General features: G+C 26.8%; 2 protein-coding genes across 3 annotated transcripts; both read right to left on the reverse strand.

Moving 5' to 3' along the window:
* Nucleotides 1-1075: 1075 nt before the first annotated feature.
* On the reverse strand, nt 1076-3464 carry LOC111613404 (GTP-binding protein Di-Ras2-like). The gene is made up of 2 exons (XM_023354754.1): nt 3201-3464; nt 1076-1563 (listed from the first exon to the last, which is right to left on the reverse strand). The coding sequence occupies exons 1-2, from the start codon at nt 3282-3284 to the stop codon at nt 1105-1107; spliced, it is 543 nt and encodes a 180-aa protein (XP_023210522.1). The 5' UTR covers nt 3285-3464; the 3' UTR covers nt 1076-1104.
* Nucleotides 3465-4582: 1118 nt separating this feature from the next.
* Nucleotides 4583-16474, reverse strand: LOC111613726 (GTP-binding protein Di-Ras2-like). 2 transcript variants are annotated; one of them, XM_023355076.1, is made up of 3 exons: nt 16427-16474; nt 12767-12909; nt 4583-7403 (listed from the first exon to the last, which is right to left on the reverse strand). In XM_023355076.1, exons 2-3 carry the CDS (start codon nt 12902-12904, stop codon nt 6945-6947), a joined length of 597 nt encoding a protein of 198 aa, XP_023210844.1. In that variant the 5' UTR covers nt 12905-12909; nt 16427-16474; the 3' UTR covers nt 4583-6944. The 2 variants fall into 2 exon arrangements, with proteins under 2 accessions (XP_023210844.1, XP_023210837.1); XM_023355069.1 differs by lacking the exon at nt 16427-16474 and having other exon boundaries at nt 12767-12915.
* Nucleotides 16475-16895: the final 421 nt, after the last annotated feature.

The raw sequence follows: 16895 nt of genomic DNA on the forward strand, positions 1-16895 counted from the left end.
AAAATAACAAGATTTTATGTTTGTAATGTAAGCTGTTAGACAGCAGTGATTGAAGACGGTTGGAGTATAAAGGAGATAAAATGTAATTTTGTTGGTGTTCTTCCCAAACATATATATGTGATAATGTAGTTTAGTGTGTATTTTGAGTAAACAAAATCTTTTTTTTTTTTTTTTCATTTGTACTTTGTATTTTATAGTATGATATATGTTTATATAGAATATAAAAAAATTTAATTGTTGTGAAGTTGTTTGGTGCTATTTAAGTTTCCATAAAATATATGGACAATAATTTTCATTTCCATCTTTGTTCTCAAATAATTAAAAAAGAAGTAGCCTGATTAAATCAGGATATTTTTTGTGATATAAAAGAATAAACTAGAGAAATGGATTTTTGAATTTATGTATGTACCTTATCTTTCAGATTTAATTAACCATTTTATAGGACAAATAAATTCATAATTTACATCAAAATAAATATGTATATTGGCATTAGTAAAAAATTAGTTGGCATGTAATGAAATTATTAATTTTTATACTAAAATCTAAATTTTACACATTCTAATTTTGATATTGCACATTATATCAATACAAATCTGATGATAAAAAAATTAAAATATGTTTTCAAATAAATGAAATTTGCTAAAACACCAGGAAATTTTTAAAATACTCAAATGGCTTTTTTTTTCTTGTTTATTTTATTACATAATGGCATTAATTTTATCTACTTAATTTACAAAAAGTAAATCTTAATGCTGTTAATTTTTAAATCTAATATAAAGTCCATTTAAATCCTGTAGAAAATGTAGATAACATAGTAAAATCATTCAAACCAGAAGGTCCATTTTATAAATTTAGAAGCCATTCTCTAGTATTAATAATTTTTTTTAATTTATATATTATAGAAGCATGTGTAATNTTGTTACTCTAGAATTACGTAACGCTTTTGTAAACACCACGCCATAGTTAATTGACTTTTGGACCACTCAGTACCGCACGAATCGAAAACAATACAGTTTTTTAATAGTTAAAGTCCCAAATAATCTGGTCCCGTAAAGGAAAAAACAAAGGGATAAAGGAGATGCGATTGTTTTTTTTTTTTTGGTTTTACATCAACAGGCAACCTTTAAGTATTTTTTCTTTTCTATCACGCGACTTATTTTTCATGTTGTCTCTGTAACCCATTTTTCTTCTCCTTTCCATGTTTAACAGTTCCTGAAATAACTCTTTGACGTGATAATTTGTTTTAGCTGAAGTTTCCATAAAACCACACCCCCATCTCATCGCCTGATCTAAACCTAATTGAAAATCGATCTCCCTACAATCGGTTTCGTCGCATTTGTTACCAACCAACATAATGGGAATTCCTTCGATGTTACCTTTTATTTCTTTAATGATGTTAAATATCGACGACAATTCCTCTAAGCTTTGATTTGTTGTAACGGAGTAGACCAATATGAAAGCGTGGGCTTTCGATATGTTAAGGCGTTGCATGGCTGGAAATTGGTGACTTCCAGTCGTATCCGTGATCTGTAGAGTGCAGATGTTTTTGTTACAGTTGATCACCTGTAAATACACTTCATTAAAGTTAATTGTATCGAACACTTAATCCACGACAAAGAAAATATCTCGACTTCATGGATTTTAAACGCTTTCATTTTAATTAATTGAAGATCCCATGAAGAATAATGGAGGAGAATGGCCATTTTATTAAATAAAATTCGATATTTGCAATATATCTTAATTGATTTTTAATAATAAAAAAAATCCGTTTTAATTATTTTCCTTTACATTATTCTCTTTTATTTTTAAATAGAAAATTCCTTCTATTTTTTTACTGTTTCATTAAAAAATTTTAATGACTAGTCGCTAAATTTTTATTCGTTTATGATGAAACTTCATGCAATTTTAATCGTGATAAAATTCTGCTTTAATTTTTACTCTAAAATTTCCCTATTAGCTGATAAAAAATTCCCTAATTTAGTTTCATCTTCCCAACCCCAATTTTTTCCGCATTTATCTCTATTATCTGATTAAAAAAAATATTTAATGTTTAACTAGAAATTTCCCTATTACCTGATAAATTTAGTTTTTATAGTTTTTAAGTTAAGTTTACATTCTAATTAAACATTTTAGTTTTAGTGAGCATTCACTGATAAAAATCTTTATCAAATTTATATTGTAAAAATTTTCCCTATGAATAGAAAAAATTCTCACTTTTTGTCAGAATTTTCTCTATTATATGTATTTATTCCCTTTTGTTCGCTATTTCCCTAATTTTGTCAGAATTTTCCCTTAGATACACATGAAATGATAAAATATTCTGTTAGGTTTTTATCAAAATTTCTCTCTTTTATCTGCTGAAAATCCCTATATAGTTTTTTAAATTAGAATTTTCCCTGTTACTTGATAAAAATTTCGTTTTTATTTAAATAAATAAATGAAAAATCCTTGAAAATTTTCGTTAATTTTTCCCTAAATTTTAATTTCGGAAGTTTGCATTATAAAATATATATAGGCCTATATATATACAGTGAAACCTCTAAACAACGTTCACTGACCAGAACGTTAAAAAAAATTTGCCGTTGTTAGGAGGTTATTTTGCATGCATTTTTGTTTNAAAATAGAACTTTATTAATTTAAAATTTAAACTAAGGTTTGATGTGAGGAGTTTTACGATTTAATTTAAGCTAAAACTTTTGTGATTTAATACTTTTCACTCAATTCATTTCCTTCGATCATTTCATCAGTTTTCTTCATACATTTCTCTTTAGGGAAACGTCCATTTCCCTAAAGAGAAATGTATGAAGAAAACAGTAAATTTGGGAAAGAAAATATTAATTTAATTTAGATTGTCTTAAACATTTTTAGTATTCTTTAACGGAAATTCCCTGATTTATGTCTTATTGTAAGTAAAATTCCCTGATTTAATATCTTTCTTTATGAAAATCCTTGTGGGGAAATTGACAAAGGAATATATTGAATTAGGGAAATTTTGGATATGAAAAAGTGAAACATTATTTTATGAGAATATTAAATAATTTGACAGAATTACTTTTAAAAATTCATATTTTAAATTAAAAAACAAAAAAAATCGATTTAAAATTACCTGTCATGAAAAAGTATCTGATAAAATGCTTAATATTTGAGTATAAAATAATTTAAATTGAAATTTTTATCTTATATTTATAAAAAAAAAACACCTGTATACAGTCCAACCTGCAACAACGACCACCTCCAAACAGTGGCCATCTTTCACGATTTTTTTTAATTAAGCAAAATTGCATAGAAAACAACTTTTAAACGTTGGCCAAATGTTTCCGTTGGTGTCCTTCTTCACAGGTTTGACTATATTTCTAATTTTTTACTGTAATTTACAATTATACTTAAGACTAGAACAGAACCTCTATTTATGATACTAAATATATGAGAAATTGGGATTCGATTTACGACGACGGCTCGCTTAACGACCGTTATTCGAAAACTAATTACGACGTTTAACGTGCTTTAAATTAATTTAAACATAGTTTACGATGTATTTAATTATGTTATACAAAAATATATTTTAAAAATAACAAAGAGAAATATTAAAAAAAATTAATTTAGAGTTGCGTTTAATTATAATAATTTATAAGATTTTATATTTTATTTCACTTTTTTTTAGTTTTTCTATTGATTTTATATATATCTGCAGATTTTTTTTTAATTATTTAAATACGGTCAAACCTCTGAATAACGGCCACTGACGAGGAAATAAAAAATGGTCGCAGTCCAGAGGTGGGCGTTGTTTGGAGGTTATTTTGTGAACAGTTCAAAAAGAAACGTCCCTGAAAAATATTCGCCATAACTGTAGGTCCGACTGTATTTTAAAAATTCCCTGAAAATTCCCGTTCACTTTATATTATTCTTCCCTAAGTTTTAACATGGGGAAAAACCTAAAATATTTTTCCTTAAATTTTAAATATATAGGGAAAAAAAGCTAAAATATTTTTACCTAAATTTTAANCATAATGGGAATTCCTTCGATGTTACCTTTTATTTCTTTAATGATGTTAAATATCGACGACAATTCCTCTAAGCTTTGATTTGTTGTAACGGAGTAGACAAATATGAAAGCGTGGGCTTTCGATATGTTAAGGCGTTGCATGGCTGGAAATTGGTGACTTCCAGTCGATATACATATATATATATTTTGTCGTGCATTTATATTTTTTCAATAAAATTGAAAATTTAAAATGTTATTGGGCTAACTGGATTTGCCAGAAACCCATGTGCCAGATTGTTAACATGGTAAAGTATATTGTGATGAAAGGCTACAAAAGTAAAATATACGGGAATTAAACTGCCCAAGATTATATTCACGGGTGCTCGAGGGCACATGGGCGATAAGACCAGTGCAGCTCCAATATTTTCTGTAACAAGCATATATGAATGTGTTCATAATTTTCCATGCCATATGTGTAATGTTGTAGAATTAAAATGTTCATTTTTTTTCTATGAGATCTCGTTCAATATTATCTTATTATTATAAAAATGACTTGCTAACATATAAAATTTTTTTTATACAAAACATTTATTTCCTCCATCAAAATCAATATAACATTATTTTAAAAATATTTACATGGTGTAAATTAGCAGAACAAATGGTACATTATTAAGAAATGAAGATATTTGGTCCACAAACATTTAGATCATTTTTTTTTTAATTTTTTGAGCATTTTACATCCACTCACAAATATGTAACTAATTAATCATATACAACCTTATGCCAAATGGCTAATGCACATTAATTGAAGGAATTTTGATTTGTTTTCTTTGATAATTCATTAATTAAGTTGAGAATTTTATTGATCTGTAGGATAGAAAACCCATTCAACAAATGGATATTTTAGAAATTTTAATTGCCAGATGAGATCTGCAGCCAGGACAAAAAAATGAAAGGTATAACCAGTATAAAATGGCTGCAAATAATATTTTACAATAAAAATGAAAAGATACAGTGAATTTGTTACAAGTCATATTCAGTAACATATATAAAATATACATTATTAATAGGCACAAAAAAATTGTGTAATTGAGTTTTAAAGTGGAAAAACAAAGTGAATTACTTTTAAAATTATTAAATACTACAAAATTAGTTATTGTAATGGGAAAAAAAGGAGTTGATGATTGAGAAAATTGAAGTCTGATCAGAGTAAAGTTTGTTTAATCGATTGAAGATGTTAATGAAGAACATAAATAGCATCATTGATTTGTTATTTTACGTAAAAGATGCCAATAAATCATGTTATTTGCCACAAAATCAATTGATGCTTCTTTTCTAATTTTGTCTTGCTTAATTAGAATCAATGAAATTGCCCTAAATTTTATTTTAATATTCTTTTAATAATAAAATTTTTATTTCATTATTGTAACAAAAAAATTTATATTATAATCCAAAAAAATTTTTTTTCAATTAAACAAATTTTTATATGAAAGTTGAGGGGATAAACCCTCAATATTAGGGAAAAATCATTAAGTCGATACAGTCTAATGGATACTTTCAATAGCATAGGGAAATTTTAAATTTTTATTATCGTTTATCTATCAGCTGACAAATTTATGATTAAGTATCCATTTTTCTTTTTTCCTTCTTTTTTCTTTCTTGAAGGTGTCAGATTATTAATTGTCTTTGACCTTAGAAGTTCTAAGTTAGAACTTCTAGGAATTCTTAATTGTCACTTAGGTCATTGTCCTTGAGATTATAACGTTGAGATCAATATAATTATCACAATTATTACTCGAACCTGACTCTATAAATGGCATTTTTTCCTATTTATACACATCTAATGACAAACTTCCAGTTTAGAAAAACATTAAGACACCAAATAAATTTTTTATTCGCTTTTCTTACAAATTTAAAGATGTAATTTTTAAATTTTCCGATAATTTCTCTGATTTTTCTGAAAATTTTGAATGTCCTCTTTTATAAATTAAAGTATTTAAATTTCTTTTTATTTTATGAATGTGTTATTCGTAAACTTCCTTCTATCAGTTTTAAGCATTATAAAAATTGACAAAATTCGGTAAATTAAAAAGAAAAATCCCCGACTTACGGGAAATTTCAGGAATACGAAAAAGTTGAAATGAATTTTTCAGTAGATATCTAAATGCCATTTAGGGATATTTAGATAGCACTAAAAATGCGTTTTAAAATGCGGATAACTTTTTGTTTTTAATTCTAATAGTTAATCTTCTATATTAAAAATAAATTTTAGATCAAAAACAATTTTATTCATAAGCATGAACGAATGTACTTCGATGCGAAATATCTTATGGTTTTTTTTAAACGTGTAACATATACATGATTCCTTTACACACACTCAAAAAAATAAAGAATTCGAACTTGAAAAAATATCAATTTACAGACAAAAATCTCCCCCCAAAAAATTAAATAAATATGTGCTATTTTAACAATTATATACAGGATGGCTCAAAAGTCAGTTAACCATGTGCGAATCGCTCGAATACGTATTTAATTTGCTAAAGTATTGTTAATTGTATATTGAATAAGAAAGATTTGGTATAATATTAGTTATTTGTCCAGATATTTAAGACAAGGATCGTCTATTAATTACGTAATGCTATCGCATTATTCAGTCCCAAAATTAAGTAACTCACGAACGATCAACAACCTCTTATTTGTAATAAGGAATAATATACAGTTCGAGGTACCGAACGTAACATATTCTTTTATTAATTACACGTAATCGTACTACTTATTGTTACTCTAGAATTACGTAACGCTTTTGTAAACACCACGCCATAGTTAATTGACTTTTGGACCACTCAGTACCGCACGAATCGAAAACAATACCGTTTTAATAGTTAAAGTCCGAAATAATCTGGTCCCGTAAAGGAAAAAACAAAGGGATAAAGGAGATGCGATTGTTTTTTTTTTTCTGGTTTTACATCAACAGGCAACCTTTAAGTATTTTTTCTTTTCTATCACGCGACTTATTTTTCATGTTGTCTCTGTAACCCATTTTTCTTCTCCTTTCCATGTTTAACAGTTCCTGAAATAACTCTTTGACGTGATAATTTGTTTTAGCTGAAGTTTCCATAAAACCACACCCCCATCTCATCGCCTGATCTAAACCTAATTGAAAATCGATCTCCCTACAATCGGTTTCGTCGCATTTGTTACCAACCAACATAATGGGAATTCCTTCGATGTTACCTTTTATTTCTTTAATGATGTTAAATATCGACGACAATTCCTCTAAGCTTTGATTTGTTGTAACGGAGTAGACCAATATGAAAGCGTGGGCTTTCGATATGTTAAGGCGTTGCATGGCTGGAAATTGGTGACTTCCAGTCGTATCCGTGATCTGTAGAGTGCAGATGTTTTTGTTACAGTTGATCACCTGTAAATACACTTCATTAAAGTTAATTGTATCGAACACTTAATCCACGACAAAGAAAATATCTCGACTTCATGGATTTTAAACGCTTTCATTTTAATTAATTGAAGATCCCATGAAGAATAATGGAGGAGAATGGCCATTTTATTAAATAAAATTCGATATTTGCAATATATCTTAATTGATTTTTAATAATAAAAAAAATCCGTTTTAATTATTTTCCTTTACATTATTCTCTTTTATTTTTAAATAGAAAATTCCTTCTATTTTTTTACTGTTTCATTAAAAAATTTTAATGACTAGTCGCTAAATTTTTATTCGTTTATGATGAAACTTCATGCAATTTTAATCGTGATAAAATTCTGCTTTAATTTTTACTCTAAAATTTCCCTATTAGCTGATAAAAAATTCCCTAATTTAGTTTCATCTTCCCAACCCCAATTTTTTCCGCATTTATCTCTATTATCTGATTAAAAAAAATATTTAATGTTTAACTAGAAATTTCCCTATTACCTGATAAATTTAGTTTTTATAGTTTTTAAGTTAAGTTTACATTCTAATTAAACATTTTAGTTTTAGTGAGCATTCACTGATAAAAATCTTTATCAAATTTATATTGTAAAAATTTTCCCTATGAATAGAAAAAATTCTCACTTTTTGTCAGAATTTTCTCTATTATATGTATTTATTCCCTTTTGTTCGCTATTTCCCTAATTTTGTCAGAATTTTCCCTTAGATACACATGAAATGATAAAATATTCTGTTAGGTTTTTATCAAAATTTCTCTCTTTTATCTGCTGAAAATCCCTATATAGTTTTTTAAATTAGAATTTTCCCTGTTACTTGATAAAAATTTCGTTTTTATTTAAATAAATAAATGAAAAATCCTTGAAAATTTTCGTTAATTTTTCCCTAAATTTTAATTTCGGAAGTTTGCATTATAAAATATATATAGGCCTATATATATACAGTGAAACCTCTAAACAACGTTCACTGACCAGAACGTTAAAAAAAATTTGCCGTTGTTAGGAGGTTATTTTGCATGCATTTTTGTTTAAAGTGATACATTCCTGAAAAATGGCCGCTATTGGCAGGTGGTCGTTATTGGAAGTTGGACTGAATATATTTATTTAAAAATAAATTTCTCATCAAAATTTTAAAAAAGAATTAATAAATTTTAAAAATTATAATAATATTTTTATGTACAGTAAAACCCGTGTAAAATGGACTCGCACGATGCGGAATGTTTATTCGGTTCTGGCAGGTTTCATTTAATATAGAAAATTGCTAATTTCTCCCGTTTAAGCAGATTTCCGTTTTAAACAGTATTTGTTTCATTTATTATTAATTTTTTAAATATATATTTTAATTTATTTAGATATTTCTTATGTAATTCAAAGAGAGAAGTAAATAAATAAATAATTTTAGCAAGATGAAGTAATTTTTAAAATATAAAAAAATCAAAAGATTTATTTTCTTAACTTTTTAATTTTGATAAATTCAAACCTTTTTAAATAAATAAATAAAAAATAATAATCAATAAAAACTTTTGAAATTCAATTTAAAAATTTTATATTTCAAAAGTATATTACTGTACAAATAATAAATTATTGATCATTTTTCGAAAAATCTCTATAAACAGATTTCTTTAAATTCTTTAATCTAAGAATATTTTCAAATTTAAAAAATAATTTAATTTAAAAAGTTTCTTGAATACTTTTTTCCTTTAAAAAATATTTTTAAAAAAATTATCCACTTCCACAATAATTACAAATTAATAAACATCTGAAATTTCCCTCTTATTTCCGGATTAGTCTAAAATTTCCCTATGAATAATCTGTATGAATGTATTTAAAAAATACTCTATATGAAAATTAATAAAATAAAAATTTAAATTACAAGTGTCTTAATTTAATACATAAGCTAAGTATTAATAACTGTGATTTAAGATTTAATTTAAATTAAAATTTCCCTGATTTGCTTTTTTTTTCTTTTTCAATTTCCCTATTATTACCGAATTCTTCTTAAAATTCCCTCGTAATTTCGTGTAGAAAAACTGATAAAATTTAAAATAAAACTTTATTAATTTAAAATTTAAACTAAGGTTTGATGTGAGGAGTTTTACGATTTAATTTAAGCTAAAACTTTTGTGATTTAATACTTTTCACTCAATTCATTTCCTTCGATCATTTCATCAGTTTTCTTCATACATTTCTCTTTAGGGAAACGTCCATTTCCCTAAAGAGAAATGTATGAAGAAAACAGTAAATTTGGGAAAGAAAATATTAATTTAATTTAGATTGTCTTAAACATTTTTAGTATTCTTTAACGGAAATTCCCTGATTTATGTCTTATTGTAAGTAAAATTCCCTGATTTAATATCTTTCTTTATGAAAATCCTTGTGGGGAAATTGACAAAGGAATATATTGAATTAGGGAAATTTTGGATATGAAAAAGTGAAACATTATTTTATGAGAATATTAAATAATTTGACAGAATTACTTTTAAAAATTCATATTTTAAATTAAAAAACAAAAAAAATCGATTTAAAATTACCTGTCATGAAAAAGTATCTGATAAAATGCTTAATATTTGAGTATAAAATAATTTAAATTGAAATTTTTATCTTATATTTATAAAAAAAAAACCCCTGTATACAGTCCAACCTGCAACAACGACCACCTCCAAACAGTGGCCATCTTTCACGATTTTTTTTAATTAAGCAAAATTGCATAGAAAACAACTTTTAAACGTTGGCCAAATGTTTCCGTTGGTGTCCTTCTTCACAGGTTTGACTATATTTCTAATTTTTTACTGTAATTTACAATTATACTTAAGACTAGAACAGAACCTCTATTTATGATACTAAATATATGAGAAATTGGGATTCGATTTACGACGACGGCTCGCTTAACGACCGTTATTCGAAAACTAATTACGACGTTTAACGTGCTTTAAATTAATTTAAACATAGTATACGATGTATTTAATTATGTTATACAAAAATATATTTTAAAAATAACAAAGAGAAATATTAAAAAAAATTAATTTAGAGTTGCGTTTAATTATAATAATTTATAAGATTTTATATTTTATTTCACTTTTTTTTAGTTTTTCTATTGATTTTATATATATCTGCAGATTTTTTTTTAATTATTTAAATACGGTCAAACCTCTGAATAACGGCCACTGACGAGGAAATAAAAAATGGTCGCAGTCCAGAGGTGGGCGTTGTTTGGAGGTTATTTTGTGAACAGTTCAAAAAGAAACGTCCCTGAAAAATATTCGCCATAACTGTAGGTCCGACTGTATTTTAAAAATTCCCTGCAATTTTTTTAAAATATAAAAAAAATAAAATAAGCATAAAAATCGTCTATAAAGGCAAAAAGTTACAGAATTTCACCTTAACTTTGGATCTTTTTATCTATAGATTTATTGCAGCTGACTTAACAAAAGTCTGTGAATTATAAATAGCATCAAAAATTACCGATTCATTCCTCCGGCTCTGCAAAGTTATTAAATTAATCATTATTATGGCCATAATAGGGCCAACAAGGATTTCTTAAAAGGTGAAAGGAAGTAACAAAGACTTTCTTAGGAAATATTCCCCATTTTTTTATTTTACGTTCGTTTCGATCAAAAATTTTTGCTATAAATAGAAAGAAATCATTCTAAATTTTTATATAAAAAACTTTAAGATAGTGTAGATCATCTGTCAAGTTTAAAATATTGTTATATACCTCTCCAGTGTAAGCTGTATGTATCTATATATAGAGGTATAAAAAATGGATTTTCCCTTTTTTAATATGTCAGTGTGTATGTAAGAGAGGAACCTTTGTTTGTGCATATAAATTGATTCTATGCTATAGTAGGGTAACTAAAATTAATAATAGGGGACCCGAATTAAAACGCGCAAATTTACATTCACCTTGTACCACTGTTGACTTGTGTTCATTTGTACTCTGATACTATGTGTTTATCCACTGTGTACTGTGTACACCGTATCCTGTGTTCATCCACAGTGTACTCTGTAGCACTGTGTTCATCCGCAGCCACTGGTGCAGTGGCTAAAGAGTAGTCATATATAATTTTTTTTTTCTACTTATTTAATTTTTTTCTTTCTTTATTTACAAACGTAAGGCCCTTTTCTGATTACGCTACTGCTGTGTTGTCCGTATTAACTTGAATATTGTATCCAGACTGGATACAATGTTTACCTATTATATAAACTTAGGAAGAAAATTATTAGAATTATGTAAATATAGAGTATATCGATTTGTTGTTATAGTCTGCATTTTTACGTCAATTTTACGTCATGTCTTCAATGAGAAATTGTAAAGAATGACGACAGATTTACGTAAAAAATGTGCGTCATCCCAATCAATCGAATTGAATTAACTACACATAATCTTAATATAACACATATTTCTGTGATATAAGAAAAAAATCAATATAATTATGAAAATTAAAGCGTGCACGGGCCAAATACGGTCTTTAAAAAGACTTCCACAATAATATGAATATTGTAAATTGTATTGTGACGCATCGGATGTAGGATTTTCCTACTCTAAATGTAGGAAAATCCTACATCTTTATTAGAATTACGTATTCGTAGATAGTTTCAGTAGCGTAACCAGGAAAGGACTCAAAGGTCCCGTGTAAATAAAGGAAAAAATATTAAATAAGTACATGGAAAACACATACACATATATATATATACTTTATCTAATCGGTTTTACTCTTCATTCACAGTCCTAATGACTGCATTCAGAGTGGTACAATGGTAAATGTAGTTTTCACGTTCCAATTCGGGCCTCCTAATCTCAGTTCTAGTTACGCTACAGGATGGTTCTGAAGTCTTCTTTCAATGAGATTTATAGAATTAACTATAATAATTTTAATACTTTATATTGTTTCATAGTAAACATAATATACCACGAATAATTTCTCATTAAGTATACATATATGAGATTAAAATTATTATACTTGTGTATATTTAGAATCATTTTAATTTGCATAAGTATATTCTATAGTGTGACATATACACATAATTATAGCGCGTTGTATTGTGATGTAGATTATTCGACATGTCTACTTTGGGGCCATTCGTTAATTATGTTTACAGATGAGGAAGGCCACGAAAATGGGGAGAAGGGGTCAAGGCATTGTCTAATCACGTGGTAAGTTATAAACAGGAATTTTTATCTGGTATCTTCAATGTCAGGTGGGCCATTCTGTACATTTGTCACATGTACACCAAGGAAAGAAGGGCTCAGAAACTGTACAGATGACTCCTTTTATATAATAAAATGAAATCTAAACATAATTTACCTTCCAGAATTAATTAAATATATAATTTACCTACCTGTCTATATGTATCTTCAATGGTTGGTATATAATTTTCACGAAAAGTACCCTTTATAAAACGTAAGACTAGAGAACTCTTCCCTACACCACCGGCACCAAAAACTACAACCCTGTAGTCGTTACTAGGCTCAGGCATGTTTACTGTAAGTAGAAATTAATAAAAAAATATATTAAATTTTACGTAAGTAAAGTTTATATCATGAGCTTATGTAATATTTATAAGTTGAGTGCTTTCATTTTAAGTTAACGTGATTAAAACTGTTACGTAATCATTTAAGTGACTTTTAATATATTGTTGTAGTTTGATGCATTTATAAATTTTTAATAAATTTACTTAAGTATATTTTTATCTCCTGTGATTATAATTTAAATAAAAATATTATTATTACTATTATTATTATTATTATTATTGTGTATTAATGCAGTTATTTACTGTATATAAATTTGTTTGCCAAAAATACAATTAACACTAGAGTTGTGGCAAATGTCAATAGATGAATTATTCATGATCTGTTTGTAATCTTTGAATTTTTGTATTATTTAACTAAAAATATAAGCGATAATTCTATATTTTGTGCTGCATTATTGACATTATCGCTTTCTTTGAAAGTTGTTATGTAAGATAGTTCTTTGTGTTCGCGTATAGAAGAGTAAATTCGATTTTTCTATCGTTAAAAGTGACTTTTCTGGGTCTATTTATGTATCTTAACTCCATGTAGTGGTTTTAAATGTACGATTTAATATGAATACGTTAACTGCTCACTTTCGTTCAGTCGTTCTTCATTTTAATGACGAATGGGGATGAGGAACTAACAGAATATTCTCTAATGAGGATGGGGAAACTAATAGAACAATCACTCAATTTACAAGTTAGAAAAGAGAAACTTCATTCACTGTATAAGATTTTTCGCTTTAACGTGACTGAAGGGTATAAAGTTACTTGTGAGATTATAAAGTCTTCTCTTCCTCATATGAGAATAATGAAAATAATGTGTTTCATAAATAGAATGTTACTTATTCATTTTTCTTTAATGGAAAAATAATCTTTTCGTCATTCCTTATATAAAGAGTTTTTTACTTTTCATTCTTTAACAATACAAAGAGAGAATATCGCTCGGTCCTCATCTTTCACTTGTAGAGAAAGTTCCGTTGATTCCTCATTCTCGTATGTAATGAGAAAATTGTGTTCTTCAATCTTTATAAAGACTCGTCACTCTGCATTAGTAATAAATCATTTTCATCGTTCCATATTTGTAAATAGATTGCTTTCTGCTCCTCATTCTTTAGTCATAGAGAGAATATATTGTTTATTCTTTATTCTTTACTCACACACGAAGCAAACAGAGATCATATATATTCATACATAAGGATAAACAATCTCTCTTCTCCCTACATTATCCGATGTTTCCAGTAAGTTCAATTGTAGATGTAATCATTGCAGGTTTATCTTTGGATGAGTTTAATATAGAGAAGTTTATAATTTATAATGATTTTTCCTTTTACTTAAGGGTGTTTAAGGGATGGTTTCTTCTTGTCAACTGAATATTACTTGTAGTAATTATTAAATAAATAAATTATGCATTCTATAAATAATTTTTAATAATAATTTACACATTAAATGAATAAATTTAATACGAACAGGTTCAAACAATTAACACAGCAGCAGTGATTACAACTAACACAATTCGCACAGCATCAATGACCAGAACTTATACAATTAATACAGCAACACTTACACAACTGCGGTTAGAACACTACCGATACTTCACCTTCTCCTCACTCAGTTTCCACTCCACGTTTATATTTATTTAATCATTCAAATAAGCTACTCTTTCCGAATTTACTTCGCACATATATAAATAAAACGCAAACGATTCATTTTTTACAGTTCATAATAAAAGAAACAATGCTAAATTTACGGTAGGGTTCGGATAAACTACATTGATTAATGTGTTAAGAGTAGGTTTTAATTGCTCGAATGTAATAAAAATAAAATATTTGTGAAATTTTAACAAGTTTATTCCCCCTGAAGAAATTATCATAAATCAAAGAATAATTTTAGAATAGAAAAATAAAATAATTTAGATAAGAAAGAAAGAAAGAAATGAAAACTTAACGTGAATTTTAATCAGAAAATAATAATTAAAATTTTTAGATCATCAAATGTAATTAGATTCCGAATAAATTTTAGTTTAATGCCACTATTAAAAACGTTTGTTTCAACATAAAATTCCTTTTTTTTTCTTCGACTCAGAATGATTTTTATTAAGGAATAATTCGAAGAATATGTAAAAGTATTAAGTTTATGCTCTGTAATAATTAGCGTGTTATTAGAAAAGAGGTCTTTGCTCTCTAATAAACAAGGAAAACATAAAAAATAGTAGTTAGTTAGCTGAATATTAAAAAGAAAAACAATGCTAGTTAGTTACGTATTGATAAAGCGACTTCTTTCATAAGTTCTAGATTAAATTTTGAAATCTGCTTTTAAGTTCTGATGCTATTTTCTTTTGTAAACATAAGAGAAAAATATATTTTTCTAAGTTCTCTAGTTTATTTTGTTATATATAAATCTATAAATCTAGAAAAAAGTATCTAAAGTTTAGATAAGTACACTGTAAACATGTTCTCTCTTTCTCTCTGTGTGTGATATATCTAAGCTCTGTTTAACGAATTTTTGCAAGATTTAAGAAGATATTTTAACTGATTTATATCTCTTATAATATATGGAGAATATTCATCCATTTTTCTCTTTTACGATTAAATATAGAATGATTCATTTCAGATTCCAAAGTCGCTTGATAGATGTAGCTAGTTCCATAAGTAACATAAGATAAGCATTCCTCTGCTAAGGACCGTATCATTGCCACTGCATAAAAGAAGTGAAAAGTCGATGAAAAATGCAAAATATGCACATAAATTCAAATGCAATTGCCATACATTTTTTTCTGTTTTATGCATTTAAATCTGGCCGGAAAAAAAAAAAGGATTCGCGGGGCATTCTCCTGATAATATATGAAGTAGAATCATTAGATAAACAAACATCTTTATATCGTAATATTTTAAATCATTTCATTTTGAAAAATCTTCCTATTGTAATAGGATATATACATAAATATACTAATATATCTCCGTCGGGAACTTTCAAAATAAATAGAATAGATAGAAAAGGTCAGCGACCTGAAATTCTCTCTTAAGAGATGCGAGATTTCTTCCTTCCCCTTAATAAAAATATATATATAAAAATTAAATAACCGAAATTTAATTAAATATTTATTATATTGTTTAATCGTTGTAAACTATGCATTTAATTTATGCACAGATAAAAGACGAGAAAATCCCACATCTAAATTTAATTAAACTTAACTAAATTACGTATCATTTTCTTCTTAAAAAACGTTGTTTACGCGTGTATATAGCAAAATATATATATATATATTTATTTATTTAGCGAATGTTAGACATAATGAATCGATGTAAGTTACAAATTACATGTAATTTATTTTATTTTTAACTGAAAGAAATTTAATTCAGCGCCTCTCAACTTAAAAGTATAATTATAGCTACATCTGGATAACGTCTGACATCATCTAGAAATGAATAAAATTAAAGATTCGAGTCTATAAAGTTAAAATATTTTAAACTAATGTTAATCACTTACCTGTATACGACGAGAGAATGAGAAATTGGAGGATGATTTTTCACTTAAAAACATTCCCTGATAAACGTGGGTGTCTGTGAATGTCAAGGCAGTAAACATTACAGTGATTCCATATACATCGCGTACTTGTACTATTTTGTAAATATTTGCTTATAAACTCCCTTTTCACTAATTTCAATAACAAATTTTATATAACGTGCAAGTTACATATTTGATGATGGGTTTATATTTGTCGTCTGTGCATCATTAATCTATTCAATGTATAGAAACTATTGAAAATTACATTCATACGAGTGTTTTTAGCAAATTCCAAACGTCAAAATATATATATAGAGATACACATAGATAAAACATATACGAAAGAAAAACGCATAAGTCATAGAAAAACACTTTGTCTCCTGTAAATGACACTTCTCCTCGCGACTCGAATTTTAAAATATTTCCGTTTTTACGAAAAAATATAAGAAAA

Source organism: Centruroides sculpturatus, unplaced genomic scaffold, assembly GCF_000671375.1.
Source record: "Centruroides sculpturatus isolate CEXI.00-Female unplaced genomic scaffold, Cexi_2.0 scaffold2, whole genome shotgun sequence".
NCBI classification, from domain to species: Eukaryota; Metazoa; Arthropoda; class Arachnida; order Scorpiones; family Buthidae; genus Centruroides; species Centruroides sculpturatus.